At 39.8% G+C, this 21279-nt stretch overlaps 1 protein-coding gene and 2 non-coding genes across 11 annotated transcripts in view; all 3 read left to right on the top strand.

Annotated features, from left to right (window-relative positions):
* Nucleotides 1–21279, top strand: part of CEP295 (centrosomal protein 295) — a 53644-nt gene that overhangs the window by 26399 nt on the left and 5966 nt on the right. For 6 of the 9 annotated variants that reach the window (XM_032359145.1, XM_032359148.1, XM_032359144.1 and 3 more), the window contains 11 exons: nt 1589–1681; nt 1835–1938; nt 4043–4180; nt 4603–4700; nt 5186–8669; nt 10112–10280; nt 10424–10567; nt 15843–15995; nt 19407–19489; nt 20017–20119; nt 20527–20772. In XM_032359145.1, the coding sequence (XP_032215036.1) occupies nt 1589–1681; nt 1835–1938; nt 4043–4180; nt 4603–4700; nt 5186–8669; nt 10112–10280; nt 10424–10567; nt 15843–15995; nt 19407–19489; nt 20017–20119; nt 20527–20772 (4815 nt within the window). The remainder of the gene's footprint in view (nt 1–1588; nt 1682–1834; nt 1939–4042; nt 4181–4602; nt 4701–5185; nt 8670–10111; nt 10281–10423; nt 10568–15842; nt 15996–19406; nt 19490–20016; nt 20120–20526; nt 20773–21279) is intronic. The other 3 variants (XM_032359146.1, XM_032359147.1, XM_032359149.1) reach the window with 3 other exon arrangements.
* LOC116600490 lies at nt 19612–19691 on the top strand. Its single transcript, XR_004289689.1, has one exon. It is a non-coding gene; the product is annotated as a small nucleolar RNA U2-19 (small nucleolar RNA).
* On the top strand, nt 19859–19928 carry LOC116600488. Its single transcript, XR_004289688.1, has one exon. It is a non-coding gene; the product is annotated as a small nucleolar RNA U2-30 (small nucleolar RNA).

Genomic DNA, 21279 nt, shown 5'->3' with positions numbered 1-21279 from the left:
TATTGACCATAGGCACTGGCTTCCTGGCTAGTTCTCAGGCACACCAAACATGACTAACGTAGTCTTTGCAAATTGCTAGTCTTTTTGAATGGATTGCTTTTGTTTATTTCTGTGCCTCACTGTCACTTCCTTCAGCTACTTGGTGAGACATGGCTTTCTCAGCAAGGCCTTCTCTGTTCACTCTGTATAAAGTGGCAAGTTTCTACACTCCTTCTCCCATACCCTTCACTTCCTGTCACCTTTACCCTGCTTTTTCTCCATAGCTCTTACCTTCACTCCTTCCATAGTTCTTACCAGCATCTTCAGGACCATAAATGTACTTTCTTTGCTTATTTGCTTCTTGACCCTTTCTTCACCCAATTTGTCCTCCAGTTCCATTGAAGGTAGGAACTGGGTTTTCTTCATTGCTGTATTCCCAGGGCAAGACCAGTGCCTTGGACACAGAAGATGCCTAATAGTTTTTGCTGTATTGAGTAACTTAAAAGAAGAGTGGTTTGGAAGTCAAGTATAGATACGATATTTAAAGCCACCGGCATAGGGGAATGCTTTTAGGAGAAAGAATTTGGTGAGAAGAGGGCTTCTGAGACCATCTGAGGGACTCCAGTGTTTAGGAGATGACTAAAGAAGGAGCAGACAGCAAAGGTGGTAAAAAAGAGTGGCCAAGAAAGTAGGAGAGAGTATGGTTTCAGAATTCAGTAAAAGGACGCTCTTTGATTTTCATTCCATTACTAGGTTATTTTTTTTTTTCAAAGGCCCTGTACAAGTTGGCTTCTCCAGCATCATTTTGCTTCATTCATTCTCTCCTTGTCTGACTACATCTCATATTCATTCCCATACCTCCCACCTTCTTTACCTGACTGATTGCTCCTTCCTTACCTTTCAGATGTCTGCCTTAATGTCATTTCCTAAGACAAATCTCACCTGAGCCCCTAGCCTACTTCAGATTATCCTGTAATACTCTACTACGTAATCCTTTCTTTCTCTGATAACAGCACTTATTAGTTACTAGTTTTGTAATTTTTTCTTAGAATGATTATTTAATGTTTGTTTCCCTGTCAAACCTCCTTTAGGCCTTTTTGAAATTTACCACTGTACCGCTGCCTGCAGCACATAAGTAGGAGCTGCAGGAGTGAGTGAGTGAGTGCTCAGTGCAGAGTTCCGGATAACCCTGGTACGGTCCAAGAAACTGCTTTAACTTTCCTTCTCTGTTCTGATTTCAGCAACAGTAAAAATCCTATCTAAAAATGGCAGGGATACATTGACATTCCTTAAGCTTTTCTTTTTAAACTTAGGTGCCTTGCTTATTCTATTCTTTGCTTTTCCCTGGAGTTTGAAACTGTCAGTAAGGCTTTATAATCAATTCTTCCTTTTTTCATTTTGGTTTACAATTTTAGTCTCCCACCTGTCTTCTTACATTAGGCTCAAGTTTAATGGATAAAATGTGCAGTCATCTGGAATATGACTGGATCTTAACTGAATATGACAGTTGGACCAAAATTGAATTTTTAATCTGAATGCAGGTTTTTGTTACTTTGTTCAGATTTAAGCTTACAGTGATAATATGTTCCTAATAATGTATCTGCTACAGTTGCTGAAAGTGATACTTTAACAATTGACTCTGGACCACTTACTAGTGAAGAGAAACCACTTTCATTGGATACAGACTCTGAAAAGGAACAAGGTATTTTTTAAATCACATTCTCAAATTAAACTTGGTCAACTTAACATTTTTTTCCTTATAAAATTACATATGTGATAAATGAATAAAGAGAATTATAGCATTGTCAGAGTTCTAAATTACTGAAACTAATTTTTGTTTTGGGGGTTCTCTCAGAAATGAAGGAAGCTCAGCCTATCACAGCTGTAGCTCAGAGTTCAATTCTACTTCATCCTCAAGAAGAAGCATCCAGAATTAGAATGGCAGCAAGGCAGAAACAGGTAATCTGAAATTTCTATTTTTGGAGGTTTCTTTCTTCTCCTAGGTTCTATAATTTTGTGTGATCAGTGAAATTTGTCTTACTGTCTGGCTGCTTTTGATACTATTGTCTTGTCTTACTCGTTCAACTGATAGAAGATACTTCATCTTTGCTTATACTACTCATTTTGCCGTTACTGCGTTCTGTTTTGTAATACTTTTGTTAAAGACAGAGACGGTCATTTTTGAAAATTCTACTTACTTTGCATCATTCTGGTGCAGTGCTTTATACATAGTAAGTGTTCAATAAATATTTGTTGAATTCAGCTACGCTTTATAACCTCAAAAGTTTTTTTGAAAAATAATATTTCAGGGCACCTGGGTGGCTCAGTGGGTTAAGCCTCTGCCTTCGGCTCAGGTCATGATCTCAGGGTCCTGGGATTGACTTCCGCATCGACCTCTCTGCTCGGCAGGGGGCCGGCTTCCTCCTCTCTCTGTCTCTCTGCCTACTTGTGATCTCTCTGTGTCAAATAAATAAATAAAATCTTAAAAAAAAAAAAGAAAGAAAAATATTTCAGACCAAAATTGTTAATTCATCCTCCTTAACTATAATTTGGTCCCATCTGCTTTAATACAAGACTTTTTTTTAACACAGATTTCCTTGAAAGAGACTAACTGTCACTAAGCTGGTTAGTTTATAGTGATAGTTTTTATGAAAATACAGCTGGAGAGTAAGAATTCTATAAACTAGTATTTCTTCTCAGATATCTAAGTGTTTTCTAATCAGTGTTCTAAAGCAGTATTGTCCAATAGAGCTTTCTCTGGTTATGTGAATGTTCGATATCTGTGTCCCATTATGGTACCTCCTAGCCACAGGGGCTATTAATTACTTGAAATATGACTAATACAGCTGAGTAATTGCACTTTCAGTTTTATTTAATTTTAATTCATTTAAATTTTAGGAGTCATATGCAGCTAGTGACTATTCTATTGATGGTGTAGTTCTAGAGGTACTACAGAACTGTAAATGGTCTAAGTTCAGTGGCTCTTATGAAGTGAGGGAAAGTAGGGAAGAAGCAGACAAGAACTCAGCTGTGGCCACTCTTGCCTGATTAGGAATAAGCAAAATACCAGATTGAGACTTTTTTTTTAAAGATTTTATTTATTTGACAGAGAGAGATCACTAGTAGGCAGAGAGGCAAGCAGAGAGAGAGGAAGGAGGAAGCAGGCTCCCCGCCGAGCAGAGAGCCCGATGCGGGACTCGATCCCAGAATCCTGAGATCATGACCTGAGCCGAAGGCAGAGGCTCAACCCACTGAGCCACCCAGGCGCCCTGAGACATTTTTTATTTTGAAAACAAGATCATTCTTCATTATCTGTAACAGAAGTGTTCCTCTTCATAAAACTTACCATACTTTCCTCATTCTACTTATTCAGTAAATACTTTTGTTATGTGTATTGTAGGGACTGAAGTAGGTGCTAGATTTAGCACACAGCCAGTTAGACTAGTCCCTGTCCTTTTGAGGCTTGGAGCTCCTCTGACATGTTCTCATTACTTGGATGTGTGTGTGTGTGTGTACCACTAGAGTTTATGTGTCAGCCCTCTGCTGTGGGCTTACCGTCGGTTTCACACCTCACATTCTGACCCAGAATGTTGCTCAGATGTTATTTGGCCCCCAGATAACTGCACCCCTTTATGGGTATGCCTAGAAGTCAAATTAGTTGTGAGGCCTTGTTATTTAATTTCTTTAGTCCTTTTTCTTACTGAGAACACCGCAAAGTTAAAGATGCGAAAACAATTTGGCTGAGCATTGTTTGCTGCTTCTGTGGGGATGGGTCTTGAGTGATGAGCTAGGATTTACTGTGCTCCCACGTGCACCCACAGGAAGTAGGAACAGTTAATGGGTTTATTTTTTCCTTTCCAGTCTTTCTCTCCTTTCCCCCTTTCCAGCTTACCCTCTTCTTTCCTCTGGCAGTGGCAATAACAGTAACAGATAAAACATTACCACTTTCTTCAAGGTTAACTGGTATTCTTGGTGATGAGATCTGTTTCTTTTCAATGTAATTCATATAAACTTTTCTTTTATATGAGTTTTGTTAATAGATATTAGTTTTTTTGTTACTTAGATAATGGAAATAGAAGAGCAAAAGCAAAAGCAGTTGGAATTACTTGAACAAATTGAACGACAGAAGTTAAGATTAGAAACTGATTGCTTCAGGGCTCAGCTGGAAGAAGAAAGGAGGAAAAGAACACAACAGATTGGGGTAGGATGCAGGAAATCTCATCCCTACATAGATTGTTGGGGAATAAGAAAATATGAGTAGTCGTAGCATTCAGGAAAGTAGAATGCATTTCTAATTTTTATTTGGTAATTTTTTTTCTTTTAACATTGTATGTATGTGCATATATAGATAGATATAGATATATGTATATTTTCATCTTTCAGTTTTTAGAAGGTACCAGTATATGTGACCTTGATTTATAAGTAATGTGTATTTTGAGCTCTTGGACATGGTACTCAAGGAGAATGGTGGGTTACTTCATTTCTTAATAACGGAAATGCCAGTCTTTTTTTATGAAAAATAAAGCTATATAAAAGTTACATTGTAGAACTTCAGTGTATATAAAATACTTTAGTACTTGTTTCTGGATTTGCCTTTTAATTAGTAGCTTTGTCTTTTATTAGGTTGGCACTGCTCCAGCACCATGCACTGTAACTTATGATGAAGATAATCATAGGCAGATGATTCATAACTATCAACATCAGCTTTTACAGCAGAACAGGTATTAACTAGGGTACAATTTGTATGTGATATACTGTGTGGCTGCCTCTTCAGGGTTTATTATTTGGTTTATATGAAGATCCAATCAGGATTCCCTTAGAACTACAGTATATAGGTTTCCCAAAGGTCAATATGAATGTTACCCTGTTTTCATCATGATAATGACCATCCCTAAATTGCTCTTTGTTAAATTTAATGTGTAGATGAGAATATAGAGCATTTTTTTCATCAAGCAAGAATAATGTTGGGTGCCTGGGTGGCTCAGTGGGGTAAGCCTCTGCCTTCGGCTCAGGTCATGATCCCAGGGTCCTGGGATCGAGTCCCACATCGGGCTTGCTGCTCAGTAGGGGACCTGCTTCTCTCCCTGTCTCTCTTTCTCTGCCTCTCTGCCTACTTGTGCTCTCTCTCTGTCAAATAATAAAATCTTTAAAAAAAAAAAAAGGAAAGAAAGAAAAAGTAATGTTTGTTTTTTTGTGTTTGTTTTAGGTTTCACAGACAGTCTGTTGAAACAGCCAGGAAACGATTACTTGAATATCAGACTATGTTAAAAGGAAAGTACTCATCTGGGTTAGCCACTTCACTGACATCTGATTCTGTTAAATCAGTACTGCCACAGAATACTGAGAGACCCACTGTTATATCAGAGCATTGGGATCAAGGTCAGAGACCCAAGTTGATTCCTAACAAATATCTGCCTGTACCATCCATACAGATCTCCAGATCAGAAGAAGATCATTTTCAGATTCCAAGACAAAGTCTCTTTCCACAAAGACAGGTAGAAATAGACATGGTAATCAATTCAGATGTTTTAAAAGCCAAGCAGTCTTTGGAATCAACTTCACGGAGTGAAGTACAACAGAGAGGCTATAAATTGGTTCATAAAGATTCTCATATACTTTCAAAGCCTTTGTCACATGATAGGCTGCTAATAATACAGGATCCTAAAGAAATAGCTGAAATATCTCGGGCAACAACTTCTCAAACTTTAGATCCCCAGCAGAGGTTCTCAGAGAACAAGGAAAGTATACCCTCCAAGCTAACTAAACATTCTTCATTCCAGCCAGCAGCAGCTGAGCATGCTTTTAGTTCTCTGCCTGCTACAGTTGAATCTGGAAAAATCCAGGAATCCTTTGTAGCCATGAACAAAAGTACAGTTTCTGTAAGTCCTTCTGTAATCAGCCACATGCAGGGTAAGTCTTTGCCAACCTCAGAAAATATCACAGCCCACCTGGGTAATTTGAAGGCTCTCCAGGAACAGTTAGACCTACAGAAGGAGGTTCTTCGGTCAAGACAGGAAGCTCAGGAACGATTGCTTTTGTACAAACAGAAAGAATTGGAAGGACAAACTGGCCTCTCTGTCTCCCTTCCATTAGTATCTCTGGATTCATTCTCTACACTGCCTTCTGCCAGAGCTGAATCGGGGAGCATCCAGGAATCTTCTCCAACCAGGGATGATACTGCAGTTCCCTTAGGCCATCTTGGGGTCCCACAACTTCCGGATAGGCTTTGGAGTTTTTCACAACCTGTCTTATCACAGCCAGATAATTTTAACTTTCTCCAAGAACAGTTTCATATTCAGAGGGACAGCCTTCAGGCTAGGCGAGAAGCCCAAGAGGTGTCATGTGTACATAAACAGAATGAATTGGATGGAAGAATATGGTCTGAACAGACTGCGCCCCCTTCTCTCCCTTCGCAGGTAGCTCAGCATACATTTACTTCACTTCCTTCTACTTGCACTGGAAAGATCCAGCCGCAGTATTCATCTGAGAGCGTGAAGGGTCTTCTCTCAAGCCAGTCTGAAAACCAGAAATCTCGGGATGGGTCTTTGAGTTTCCTACAGCAGTTCTTCCCTTTGCATGATAGTTTGCAGTTGCTCCGAGAACAGGTGACTACACAGAGCAATGCCCTTCAGGCCAGGCAGGAAGTCCAGGCAGAATTGCTTCTGCATAGACAGAGGGATTTGGATGAGTCTGGGCAAATGGGTTCTTCACTTCCACCAGCGACTACTCCATGTTTAGTTGCTTCACAAGCTTCTGCTAAAACTGAACCTAGAAGAATTGAGAACTTTGATTTATCTGAAAAGGAGAGTGTTATTCCCTCCAGTCATCCGGTAATCCCAGCATCTCAGGATGGGCCTCACAGTTTTCCACAGCATAACCTGCCACGGCAAGAAAATTTGACAGCACTCCAAGAACAGTCGCATACACACAGGGTAATGCTTGGTGCTGAACAAGAAACTCGGGAATTTGTACACAAACCACATGAATTAGAGAAAACGGTTTCTTCTGAACAGACTAGCACCTCTATATCCCTGTCCCGGGTAGCTGAGTCTGAAAGATGCCAGGAGTTTATGCCAGGCAAGAGTGACAGTGCAGTTCCCTTAAGCTCTTCTACGATCCCGAGGTTTCAGGAAAGGTGTCTGGGATTTTTACAGCCTACACTACCTCTGCAAGATAACTTGGAGGAACACCAAGAATGGCTGGACACAGAGAAGGCGGCCCTTCACTTCAGCCAGAAAAGCCAAGGAAAGGTATCTTTGGAACAAACTGACTCCTCATTCGAGCCCCAGGTAGGGCAGCCTTCATTTACTTCGTTACCTTCTGCTGAGTCTGGTACAACCCAGGAGCCTCCTTCAACTGAGAGTGACAGCAAAAGTCTTTCAAGCCATCTTCAGATCCCACAGTTGCAGGATAGGCTTTGGAGGATATCACAGCTTATTCGGCCTCAGCAAGATAATTTGAAGGCGCTCGGGGAAAGGTTAGCTACACAGAGAGAAGCTATCATTCAGTCTAGACAGGAAGCTCAGGAAGAATTACTTCTGCACAAACAGAGTGAGTGGAAGCAAGGAAGATCTCCTGAGCATGTTGGCCCCTCTTCCTTCTCACCCCCTGTTGTACAGCATTCACTTGCTTCATTACCTCTTAGTGAATCTGGGAGAACCCAAGAACCTTGTTCAACTACCAGTGATAATACAGCTTCCTCAAGACATTCTGAGAAACCAGGTCTGCCTGATAGGCTTTTCGGTTTATCACAGCCTGTTTTACCTGAACAAGATCACTTGATTGCACTTCAGCAAGAACACTTGCATGCACAAAGCAATTCTCTTCCGTGTGGCAAAAAAACCCAGAAATACTTGGTTTTGCCCAGACAATATGAATTTGAAGAGAAGTTATCTTCTGAGCATTTTGTCCAGCTTCCCCATGGTGATTTGAAAGTACTTCAGGAGCAGTTAGAAATACAAAGAAAAGCCATTCGATCTAGACAGGAAGTCCAAGAAGAATTAATTTTGCAAAGACTAAGTAAATTGGAGAAAAGGGTATCCTCTGAGCAGATTAGCTCTTCATCGGTATCCCAGGTAGCACCACCTGTTGCTGACTCTGAAAGAATCCAAAAGCCTCTTACAACCAAAAGTGACAGTACTGTTGCCTCAAGTCACTCCAAGATCTCAGCATCCCAGGATAGACTTCCGAGTCCATCACCGCCTGTTCTGCCTTCACAGGGTATTTTGGCAGCACGGTTGGACTTCGAGAGGGAAGTGGTGCATTCTAATGAGAAGGGCCAGGAAGAACTGTTAAACAACCAAACAAAATCGACTGCAAGTGAATCTTGCGAGCATCCTATTCCCTATTTGTTTTTACCCACAGAAAAAAAGCATCCATTTATTCCACTCCCTTTTGCTGAAGTTAAATCTAAAAACCATGATGAATTGTATTCATCTAAGAATGAACAGGCAGCTCTCTCAAGCAATTCCATGACCCCCAGACTTCAAGATAGACTTGTGTGTTTTTCACAACCTGTCTTAACTCTGCAAGATAACCTAGGACTTCAGAAGCAGTTGGATCTACAAAAGAAAGTTCTGCATTATAGCCACAAAGCCCAAGAAGAATTGCTTGTACAGAGACAGACAACACTGCAGCGGCAGGTACAGAAACATCAAGAGACTTTGAAGGATTTCTTTAAATATAGTCAGGTATGTATGAAACTTGAATACCTAGAAATTAAATTGATGGCGGTAACCCTACTCAGACAAGCTAGAAATTTTCTTAAATTTCAGGCCTAAATAAATTCTCAGTTACTGAGAATAAATGGTTTGACCTTAACTGCTTTAATTTTCTACCTTAAACAATGTAGAAATTAAAACACTAAAGTTGATTCTACCTTGCATGGTGTTCATAAGGTTAATAGTTGTTTGAAGCCCAGCTGATTTCAGCCTTAGTTTGACATAGCCAAATGCAAATGCTGTTAAAAACGCAGGTTGTCATTTGAAGTTTTATTATAAAGGGCTTTGAGCTTGCCCTAAGATTAAATTGCAGGGGCAAGTGCGTGGCTCAGTCGGTTAAGCATCTGTGTTCAGCTCAGATCATGATCCCAGGGTCCTGGGTTCGAGTCCCCTGTCGGCCCCCTGTTCAGTGGGGAGTCTGCTCTCACTGCCCCTCCCTCCCACTTGTGACCTCTATCGAAAAAAAAAATAAATCTTTTTTTTTTTTTAATTTAAATTGCAAAATAATTAGCAGAATTTCTTCTATGCAGGTAGCAAGTCTTGTGCTTTCTGTATAGCACTTTGTTGACATTTGTATTTGAATCAAAATTAGTACCACCTTTTTCCTTAAGTGACAATATCACTGTCTGTTCTAAAATTGACTTGATTTTAGGCTAATAGGCAGTTAGATCTGTTGTTACTGAATTGATGAGAAGACTCTGGCAGGATCACCTTGATGTTTGTAGTTTCTCTGTGTGGAGATGAGTGCATTCTCCTGAATGTGAATCTATCCATTTTATTTTGTTTTTGTTTTGTTTTTTTTTAATATTTTATTTATTTGACAAATAGGCAGAGAGGCAGGCAGAGAGAGAAGGGGAAGCAGGCTTCCCGCTGACCAGAGAGCACAATGCAGGGCTCTATCCCAGGACCCTGGGATCATGACCTGAGCCGAAGGCAGAGGATTAACCCACTGAGTCACCCAGGTACCCCTATCCATTTTATTTTAAAAAACCACTTCCTGAGTCTATGATTTAGCTTAAATAGAATTCTATAAATCCTTTAACATTCAAGAGAAGGCCGAGTTGGGTTCATGAGAACTTGAGTTATAGGGATTTCCTGGTCATTTTAAGGAAAAAGTAATGGGGAGAGAAAATTAGGGAGGAGTACTAAAGTGTAATATCTTACTGGAAGATACAGTGGAGGTTAAATTTTTAAGTTCAAGCCCTGTGAAAGGTGCTTTTCAGTGGAAGTCTCACCTTTTCTGTATTTTAGAGGCATTTCGCATTTTTAAAAATCTCTGAAGTTGTAATATTGTGATTGATGGAACTATTTGGTTGAGGTTCTTATTTAAGAAGGGTGATACGCATCTGGTGAATTCTTCACGTGATCCCTCATCTTGTGTCATCCCCACCCTCAATTGCCCACTTCTTCAGATAAGTAAGCCCACAGCTGAAGGTGATACAGAAACTCAGAAGCTCAGAGAGTGGCTTCCTGTTCTCCAGGACCTAGCAAGGGCTGATCAGGAAGGCATCAGTCCTGCGAATAGGAGCAACTCTGGTGATAATCAGCTGCTTTCAGAAGAGAGTGGTGCCCAGCAAAGTGGTACGATAACTCCCATTTTTTTTTTTATTGTAACTATCCTGATTATTCTTTGCTTTCACCTCCAGCAACCTGCTGGCTGAAGGAAAGTTTGTAGTATGTTAACAGATTGGTACTGTGCTCAACTTTTGTCACTTACTTGATAGGTGAGCATCTGGACAAAGAACTGGGCAGAAGATCCTCAAAGCCACCTGTAGCAAAAGTGAAATGTGGATTGGACTTGAACCAGCATGAACTCAGTGCTATACCAGAGGTAGAGTCACCAGCAAGTGGCAGAACATCTATACTAGGTAATACGGTTTGATAAAACAAGATTTTTTTAATAGTTTGCCAGTTTTCTACATTTTTTCACAATGCTGAATTTTTTGTCTTGAAGAAACAATCTGTGAGTATTGGTGAAAAGAAAATAATGGTTTACATAAACAGTATTTGGACTTGAATGTGGCATTAGGTAACTAGTTTTTTCTCATATGTAGTGAAAATCTTTTTACTAGGCAAAAATTCTTCAGTATCCTCTGCTGCTGACACTCTTGCTTCATGTCTGCCTTCTAAACTGTTTCTTTAAGAGTAACTCTATTTTCTTTTCTTCTTGGCTGCTTTCCTTTTCTTTCTTTTCTTTTTTTCTTAAAGATTTTCTTTTTTCTTTTTATTTATTTATTTTATTTTTTTTTTTTTTTAAAGATTTTATTTTATTTATTTGACAGAGAGAGAAATCACAAGTAGGCGGAGAGTCAGGCAGAGAGAGAGAGAGAAGCAGGCTCCCGCTGAGCAAAGAGCCCGATGCGGGGCTCGATCCCAGGACACCGAGATCATGACCTGAGCCGAAGGCAGCGGCTTAATCCACTGAGCCACCCAGGCGCCCCTATTTATTTATTTATTTAACAGAGACAGAGATCACAAGGAGGCAGAGAGGCAGGCAGGGGGGCAGGGAGCAGTCTCCCCGCTGAGCAGAGAGCCTGATGCGGGGCTCGATCCCAGGACCCTGAAATCATGACCTTAGCCAAAGGCAGAGGCTTAACCCAGTGAGCCACCCACATGCCCCACTTGGTTGCTTTTCTACTTCAATACCTTCACTGCTGTTTTCTTACATTTTTATAGGATAATTATTGCTTAAAATCCTGGTTTTAAGGACAGTTACAAGTATATTTCTTCTCTGTACTTCTTCTAGATGCAGTTATTAGGAAGAGTGCTCCCTGCGATCTTTAGTAAATAGTCCTATTTGAATTTCATAATTGTTTTTAAAATTCAGACTCAAATGATCAAACTTATCAAAGCACATCTTTTTTTAAGGGGGAAGATTGTCTTTGTTACTTGAAAAGTACATAAGAGTATAATATTAACAACTACTTTGGTCTTAAGCCATAAAATATTGTACCTTTGTTTCTGACTTGAAAGAATTAAGGAAGGTAGAGATTCAGAGTAGCTCTTAAGAATCAGTCCCCTTGGGGTGCCTGTGTGGCTCAGTTGGTTAAGCCGCTGCCTTTGGCTCAGGTCATGATCTCAGGGTCCTGGGGTCGAGTCCCGCATCGGGCTTTCTGCTTGGCAGGGAGCCTCCTTCCTCCTCTCTCTCTTTCTGCCTGCCTCTCTGCCTGCTTGGTCTCTCTCTGTCAAATAAATAAATAAAATCTTTTAAATTAAAAAAGAAAAAATCAGTCCCCTTTCTGCTTCCTTATTGTGTCTTATGGAAGTTGTAACAATGATTTTATTTATTCCTTAGCTTTGAAAGATTCTATTTTGCTGTCTTTGGCAAACCACAGCTCTCTGGGAATTAGTGCTCTCCCTAATTTAGAACGCACCCTGGGAAATTCTCACCATTGACTCCCATGTTTTTGTTTGTTTGTTTTTTTGTTTTATTCCTGTGATTTAATGGGTCATGTTTGAGAGTGTAAAAATGTCATCTTGCCTAAAAGGGAAAACTACATAGCATATAGCTCACCCTTCACCACCACCTCCTTATCCTTGAGCCCTCTCTTTTCAGGGACAAGTACTTAGATGTAAATTTTTTTTTTTTTTTTTAAAGATTTTATTTATTTATTTGACAGAGAGAGATCACAAGTAAGCAGAGAGGCAGGCAGAGAGAGAAGGAAGCAGGCTCCCCACTGAGCAGAGAGCCCGAAGTGGGCCTCGATCCCAGGACCCCAGGATCATGACCTGATCTGAAGGCAGAGGCTTTAACCCACTGAGCCACCCAGGCGCCCCTTTTTTTTAAAGGTTTTATTTATTTATTTAACAGACAGAAATCACAAGTAGGCAGAGAGGCAGGCAGAGAGAGGGGGGAGGCAGGCTCCCTGCTGAGCAGAGAGCCCAATGCAGGGCTTGGATCCCAGGACCCTGAGATCATGACCTGAGTCGAAGGCAGAGGCTTTAACCCACTGAGCCACCCAGGTGCCCCATAGATGTAAATCTTGATACTGCCCTTATCTTTATCTCTCCAACACCCAACAAAAATCACCAGTTCTCAGTTCTCTTTGTTCAGCTCTGCTATCTGTCCACTTGTTCCCACTCCCTCTCCTGAATGCAGCCTATTATTTCTTCTTGAGTGGCTACTATAGCTTCCCAAGTCTCCCTGTTTCCAGCCTCGCTGAACTCTAATTTTCCCATGGTACATTCTGAGTAATCTCTCTCTGCATCTCTGTGTTTGAAACTCTTCACTGGGCTTCTGTTCAGTTGGAGGAGTAAGTCTAATTTGAGTCTGAGTCTCCAGCTTCAACCTGCCAGGCCCTTCCTGATCTTGCTCCTCCCTTCAGGATGGGGCTGATAAAGGGCCCCTTCACTGGTAAAGTGGGCCTGAACTATCAAGCTTCCCTCTCTTGGGCCTTTGGAACTTTTATCCTAACCTTTATCATACTTCTTGGTAATACTTTTAGTTAAAATACCACAAGCAGGGGAACCTGGGTGGCTCAGTGGGTTGGGCCTCTGCCTTCGGCTCAGGTCATGATCTCAGGGTCCTGGGATCGAGCCCTGCATCGGGATTTCTGCTCAATGGGGAACCTGCTTCCCTCTCTCTCTCTGCCTGCCTCTCTTTCCTACTTGTATACTCTCTTTTTCTGTCAAATAAATAAATAAAATCTTTTTAAAAAATACCACAGGGAAATGGTTTTAAAACACAAATAGAAGGGCACCTGGGTGGCTCAGTGGGTTGGAGCCTCTGCCTTCAGATCGGGTCATGATCTCAGGGTCCTGGGGTCGAGCCCCGCATCGGGCTCTCTGCTCAACAGGGAATCCTGCTTCCTCCTCTCTCTCTCTGCCTGCCTCTCTGCCTACTTGTAATCTCTGTCAAATAAATAAAATTCTTTAAAAAAAAAAAAAAAAGGCAAATAGTGCTAAAAGTTTATAACATGAAACAGCATTTTTTCATGCCCCTACCTACTGCTTACCCCTTAACCTTACCAGAGGCAGCCACTCTTTAAGTCTTTTATGAGTTTCTTCTTATATTTACCACATGACTTCGCAATGAATTTTAGGAAAAATTAAGCTGAATTACCATTATGCTAATGTATAAATGTTTTTCACTGTCAAGGTAATTAGTGTTGTAAAACTTTCTTGTATCGTTTCCTTTTTTTAATTTGCTTGAAGTTTCTGTTGCCTATCTGTCTTCTAACACTAATACTTCTATCACATACCTCTAATAGAAGGTGAGATCACACCAGTTTCTCTGTGAAACACCTTCCACTTGAAAGTTGGGGGAGCTCTGTCATGTGTTCTTAATAAGGGTGTTACTGCTTCCAAATAGGACAAGAATTGGCTCTTGGGGAGTTGAAAAAGTCTTACTCTTTATGTATCAACGTATAGGTGTACATAAAAAGATAAACAGTGTATCTGTAGTTATTAAAATTTCATGGCAGTAGGAGGCATGTAAAACAAAAGATAATGGCTACAGACTCCTTGGGCAGGCGATGACAAGTCCTGTTGAGAAAGACTCATCCATATTGATCTTCCAGTTTCTTCTGTAGCTCATTTCTTCTGCTTTTGGTTTTTCTTTCTGGAAGAATTTTCTCAATTTTTTTCTAACTTATCAATTTTCATTTTGACCATCAAATTGCAGTTTCTAAAAGTTTGCTCTTTTTCTGGTTCTGTTTTGTTTTTCTTTTTTCATAGCATGCTGCTGTTATCTCATGGGTGTAATGTATTACCTGCTTTGAATGTATATAGTGTTTTGTTTGTTCGGGTTGCTGTATTTTCTCAGTTTGTCTGAATTCTTCTGTTCCTTTTTATTTGTTTCTCACTTTTCAGAGGCGTTTCTCTAATGTCTTGTATATTTGAGTCCGATGCTGAAGGCTAATTAGAAACTGTAAGCAGGGGCCTTGTTTCCTGCTGAACTTCATTAGAAAAGGGGGTTTCTCACTGGGTACCCTCAATTTAGTATCTGGAGTTCTTTTCCTTAAGGCAGTTCAGAGTTTAATTTCTTTAAGATCCTCCAATCTTGAAACAAGTCTGGTTGTTGCTGTCGTGGAGCCAGACGTGGGAGCATCTGCATTGAGGTGCGCACTGGAATACCCCTAATTACCTTATGGCATTCTCACTGCTTTCCACCGCTGCTTCCTTTTGGCACCAAGCCCCGTTTTCAGAGTGTACTGGATTCAGTTTCTCCAGAGAATTAACCTTTAGTCTTCTGTGGGGATGATGCTGAGGGACAGGGATCCTAGGAGATGGGATGGCTCTGTTCCAAGTAGATATTTCTAAACAGTCTCCTTGACTTCCATTCCCTGGTGACACTTCCTTTATGTAATACTTGGTGCCTTGAATTGCCAAGCGATTCTACGGTTATGCAGAGTAGATTAGCTTCTACTTTGGGGAATCTCCCATTCCTCTGTTTCTTTACTGGTCTGTTATTTTTGCATCAAAGTATAACATTAAGAGAAGTACACAAATCCTATGTTTATTTCAGTGATTACCACTGTAATAGCCACCCCTAGGTAGCCACCACTCAGGTCAAGAACTAGAACCTTAGAGAACTCCACAAACCCTCCTCTTGTGTCCTCCCAATTACAGTCTCTCTGTTTCTCCAGGGTAAACCTCTACTTTGATTTCTTATACCACAGATTAGCTGTGGCTGTTTTTGACTTTATGACCACAGACTGTATCTTACAATACTATTAATGGTTAAATTCTCCAGGCATTGTTTTCAGAGTGATTACTCAATCCTGAAGTATTATTTGGTGTTAGAAATGGGACTGTCATTAAAAAGTTAGTAAAATCAGAGGCACTGGGTGGCTCAGTGGGTTAAGCCTCTGCCTTTGGCTCAGGTCATGATCTGAAGATCCTAGGATCGAGCTCTGCGTCGGGCTCTCTGCTCAGTGGGGAGCTTGCTTCCCCCCACCCTCACCCCCGCCTGCCTCTCTGCCTACTTGTGATCTCTATTAAATAAATAAATAAAATCTTTAAAAAAAAGAAAAAAAGTAAAATGAAAGTGAAATAATTTAAAGGCCTGTGCGAAAGATAAGTGGTTATTATTTTCTTGCTACATAGATTTTTGCCTGTAATCTAAATTGCCATTTTTGTTTTAACTACTAACTGTAGAAATGTAAGCGAAAATCTAATGAGTCCATCTTTTCTTCCTTCCAGGTAAACCAGATTTTTATCAAGACAGGGACCCCCTAAGGGTTTCAATAAGCCGAGAACAAAGTTTCTTTGGGAGCCCACTGAACTGTGATGCATTTGGTTGTCTTGACCCCATTGCCCAGGAATACATTTGTAATGATGAATCCAAGGAAGCAGGTGAGAGATAGAGAATAAACAGTGGAATCGCTGTGCACAGGATGTATGGATGAAAGATATTTAGTGGCACTTTGTAATGAGAAGTGGTGAATAACTTTAGTGACTGTTGGTAATAGAATCATTATGGTGCATCTGGACTTGTTAAATGAAGGGGGTAAAACCTGTCTTTATGCATTGAAAAATGTCCAGAATGGTAATCACCAAGGTGTTGGTATAGGTTTACCTTTGTTGGAGGCTAGGTTTCACTTTCTGTTTTATATATTCATGTATTACAGGTTCTTATTTTCTTTTTTACAAAAAGCATGTATTATTTCTTTGCACAAAAAGCTGAATGAGGGAGTAAAGTTTATTTAGAGAATAGTAATTTTGCCTTTAAATTATTTTACTAAATAAATGCTAATAGGAAGTATATGAGGGTATGAGGTTTTCATCGTTGGCAACCTCTACAGATTTTGTATTTAAGCCTATTTGTAACAGTCCATATTTAATATTATTAAATATTATCTTTAAAATATTCCTTGGCATTCTAAATGACATGCTTTGTCTTTAAAATATTTGGAAGAGAGGGTTACAAGGAAAAAACTTTAAATCACTTAATCCTGCCTTCCAAATACAACCAGCATTAAATTTTTTTTCGCTTTTGAATTTCTGCAAGTACCTAACAAACTGTTTCATGTGTAATATTGTTTACCCTACAAAGCATAGTTCTGGTTCATACTACTGCGTCAGTTCCAAAGTATCTTTTAAGCAGTTACCTTTTCTAACCAGATTTCTTTTTATTTTAGCTGTCACTATAGTTTAATAGAATGAGAGACAAGAGACAAGAGACAAGAGACAAGAGAGAGCCAACAATTTAAAATGAAACTGTTACCATTCTTTTAGATTTAGCCAGTGGACTGTTGGTGTCCTCTGGTCAGAGAGGATCAGGAACTTACCTATAGTTGAACAGAGCTGAGTGTCCTGACTTGTTGCTGTGAGGTAGAATGCTTACAACAGGGAACTGGGAGGTGTCTCAGTACAGGTTTTATTAAAAAGGACTTAACTGTCTGTAAGATTTGGGCTTGAATAAGGTGATTTGGGGGAGGCTTCAAGGAAATGGGGTGCTGCTTATGAGTATTGGATGTTTTCAGGAAGCAGGGGCAGTTCCATTATTGGAATTATCCAGGAGGTGGGAATAACAGAGTGAGGCTTACGAAAGCTGTAACTAGTGAAGAAGAAGTTACTCATATTTTAAAAAAAAAAAAAAAGGCAAGAAATTAAAACATCAAAGTGCAATAAGTGGTTGCTTATGACTGGTAGGAAAAGGATAAATTTTCCTTCTTTATAACTTTTGGTGCCTTCTAAAATCATAATGAGCACGTACTGCTTTTATTAGAAATTATCATTCTCGACGCGTCTGGATGGCTCAGTCAGTTAAATGTCTGACTATTGGTTTTGGCTCAGGTCATGATCTCAGGGTCATGGGATCAAGTCCTGCGTTGGGCTCTGTGCTCAGCATAGCGTCTGCTAGGGATTCTTTCTCTCTCTTTCTCTCTCTCTCAAATAAATAATCTTTTAAAAATTTTTCTCAATTATATTTTACATATTAAAAATATATAAATCACATTTTTGTCTCACTTAATTCAGGCCAAGATAAGGAGATGCTTGGTCATTTTTGTGGTTTGGATAATACTCTGATTTTGTCTGTGTTTAGCTGTGAGTACTGGTTGCCTGATTTTTGTCTTGATCCATCATAGGCACAGAGCAGCCTTTCCTATTGGTATTCTGTGAAACTGTTCACATTTAACAGGAGAACACTAAGGCCTCTCTGATTGTGCCAGGGCAGCTCCTGGTTCCCGGGGACTGCTTTTCTCTTCCTCATAATCATCCCTACATTCATATTGTTTCTGTTTTAGAAAAGAACGTGCCAGCTTTACTTCTCTGTTCCCTCCTTTCCTCTTTATTCACGTCCTCATCACTCAGCCTGATTTCTTAGTAGCTTTATGATGGGATCACTAACTTCCAAGCTCTGTGCCCTTTGCTTTTGTTGGAAGGTGGGAAATGGTGCTTTGCTTTGGAAGAAAAACAGGAAATTCTTGTGTGTCATGGGAAGACGACTGTGTTCAAGGCATTGCTTTCATGATGCTACTTCCCTTTTTCAGTAATGGGTCCCTTGTATCAGTGAGTCCTTTCCAATCCAGTGATCCTCGTTTCTCTTCCAGCTCTTTCAGGGCCATCTGTACTGAATTCTGCAAGGTTTCTCCAAAAGAAAGCGCCTTGTTCCTTTCTTACTTTTATTTTCTACCTCTTATTCTACCCAAATCTTCCCCCTGGGGGAATCTTCTTGGTATGTTACAGATAACAGTATAGTGTTATGATTATGAATTGGTAAGCCCCAGATAAACTTATCTCCCCAACTAGGTTTTGAAATGAGGTGCCTAGGAAAAAATAACAACTTACTATAAAATTTCACTGTATCTTAGTTTCTCTACTGAAAATTTTAGTGTGTTTAGAAGAACCCAAGTAACGATTTATTGGTTATATCAGTTAGGTCAAAATAATACATTTTACTGTGTGTGTCCTGGGTCTTTGAGAAAACATTTCTTACAAAAACGTTTAAGAAACATAAAAAAAAAAGAAACATGCTTTTAGTGTGTATGATGTCTCTTAATAAAATCATGGTGATAATGAAACACAATTTTAATTTATATATTTAGTGGCACAGGTTTTGTTTTTGTTTTTTTGTTTTTGTTTTTAAAGATTTTATTTGTTTATTTGACAGACAGAGATCACAAGTAGACAGAGAGGCAGGCAGAGAGAGAGGGAGGGAAGCAGGCTCCCTGCTAAGCAGAGAGCCCGATGTGGGACTTGATCCCAGGACCCTGAGAACATGACCTGAGCCAAAGGCAGCACCTTAACCCACTGAGCCACCCAGGCGCCCCTGATGGCACAGTTTTAATCTTATTCTGTTTCAGAGCCACAGATAACTATATACTTTGACCAGCTTTCCCATAAATGTTGACTGTTGGAGTAAGAGAAAAATAAACTCAGAATAGCTGAATTCTTAAGTGAGCCAAATAATTTTTATATATTATATTTTTATATGCATTTTTCTCAACTCAATATGATCTCAGTTTTGAGATCATACTGTATTAATGATTGAATATTCTTGCTTCACTTAATAACAAAAGCATTTCCCAGCACACTGGTAATTTTCTTTCCGTAGAATATAAGTACAGTTTTCCAGGGAAAAGCATATTATGCTGACTAGGAAATGTTTTTAATGAATAATAAAATGAATGTTTTGGTCTAAGACAATTCTACAAAGCAAAATATGAAAAAAAAACTGTAGGAAAATAGAAATGATATCCTTTGGTGCTAAGAATTTGACTTGTAATAATCTAAACTACCCCCTTCTCCCCCTAATTTCAGTAAAGGTCAAGGAGGCTATGGCTGAGAATCATGCCGTGGAGGAAGAACAGATATATCTGAGTCCAACTATGAAGCTGGATAATGTTAGTAGTGTCTTAATGTGTCCTCCATTGTTAGAGCTGTTTGGTTTCATGTTGTCTTTTAGTTTATAGAAGTTGTGAAATACTGAAGTCTGTGTTCTCTGAGATCTGCTCTTACTGAAGTGGATCAATGATGAAAATAGCCAAATCTGAGCATCAGAAGACCTTCCAGTCTACCTGATGCATGATCTCTCTAGTTCTGAGAAGCAAAAGTAACTTAAAACAATAAGGGCATATGTCTGGAGGTGTGTGTGTGTGTGTGTGTGTGTGTGTGTGTGTGTGTGTGTGTGTGTAAAGGTGACTGAGTATAACTGAGGACTTGATAGATGGGTGGGGGTGTGTGTGTGTGTGTGAGTGAGACTAATGAGTTCTGAGCAATGATGAAAAGGTTTTACTGCTGACCTTTACAACTATGAAGGTTTCTACACTTGATCTGAGCTCAGAATTGATAACTGCTAATGTCACTGATTTGAGTTTTTTTCTAGCTGTTACTTCCTACATTGTAGTCTTACGTTCCTCTTCATTTTTAGGCTGAAACAGAAGAGATTTATCATGAGCCGTTATCATCAGTAACTGTTTCTACTGGGAGCTTTTTAAGTTATGAAAACACGGATCTGAGCCTTACAGATCCAGGTAATAAAGTCAGAATGTTTGTAAATAAACTGAAAGACCAGCATCAGTCGAGGTCAGTACAGTGGTGAGAGCAAACATTGAGAGCTTGTCCCAGTGTGCTGAGAGGGATTGTTTCTTTAAATCTCAGTAGTAAACTGTTGATGCCTGAGAGAGGATAATGGGCAGTATGATACCCTAAACATTATTGGAAGTTCCAGGCCTGCAGACCCACAGGGATGCTCTATGGTTCTCCAATATTTTCAGAATTACCTGCTATTGTCACATTTTCCCATTCAGTGGGAACCTGTCTGAGCAGATTTCTTAATTGCTCGGATCCTCATCAGTGTATACTGCTGTGCTTCCCTACCAAAACTTGTCTCTTAGGAAGTGCCCAGCCACTAAGTATTTTCATTAAACTCAATTTTTAGGGTCATTTTCAGAGCTGGACCCCAGGGAACAAGAATCTACCACTGGTAAAGAAGAGGAAAGAGATATTTTAAGTTCTGTACTTCCCTCATCACAAGTTCATTGTCAAAGGCAGGATTCTCGGGAAGTTCTTCAACCCCTGTTGCCTGCAGTGGAAAAGTTTACACCTGGTAAGACACACATGCAGCAGATGATAGGCAAGCACAGAAATGAAGCAAATCTGATGACTGAAAAAAACAGACTTGAGGGTAAAATTATTTTTAACGCTTTTATATAACTTTTCATCCTTTTAGTTTTAAGGAATGATGGTTTGAGCTTCATGTCTTTATGGCCTGCTGTGGCAGTTCTGACACAATACATGGAAAACGGCATTTAATGAGAGGAGATCTGGAATGAGTTAGGCTGAAGAACATGTCGCGGAGATGAACGGATCTTCCTTTACCATTGCAAACTTAGCTTAACAGCTGAGGCAGTATTGCCAATATTGAGAATAAGATCAGACCTCGAGTCCCTAGTTTGATCGTTCCTTAGCTGGGAGATAATAAACACATTGCTTACTCCTTCATCTTCCGTTAAAAGATGTTGGAGATTAAATGATATAATACACATGAAGTACGATGCCAGGCCCATAGTAACATCCTGTACAGGAACTTTTCTTCTTTTTTTAAATCACAGATACTAAAATAAGTGAGAATAACCAGCGCTTATAGCAAAGCAGTGATCATAGTGGCTTCTTCTAATTAATGTCATAAGAC

The sequence above is a fragment of the Mustela erminea genome, chromosome 9, assembly GCF_009829155.1.
Source record: "Mustela erminea isolate mMusErm1 chromosome 9, mMusErm1.Pri, whole genome shotgun sequence".
Taxonomy (NCBI): Eukaryota; Metazoa; Chordata; class Mammalia; order Carnivora; family Mustelidae; genus Mustela; species Mustela erminea.
Note: the sequence above shows the minus strand (reverse complement) of the source record. Positions and strands in the feature narration are given on the sequence as shown.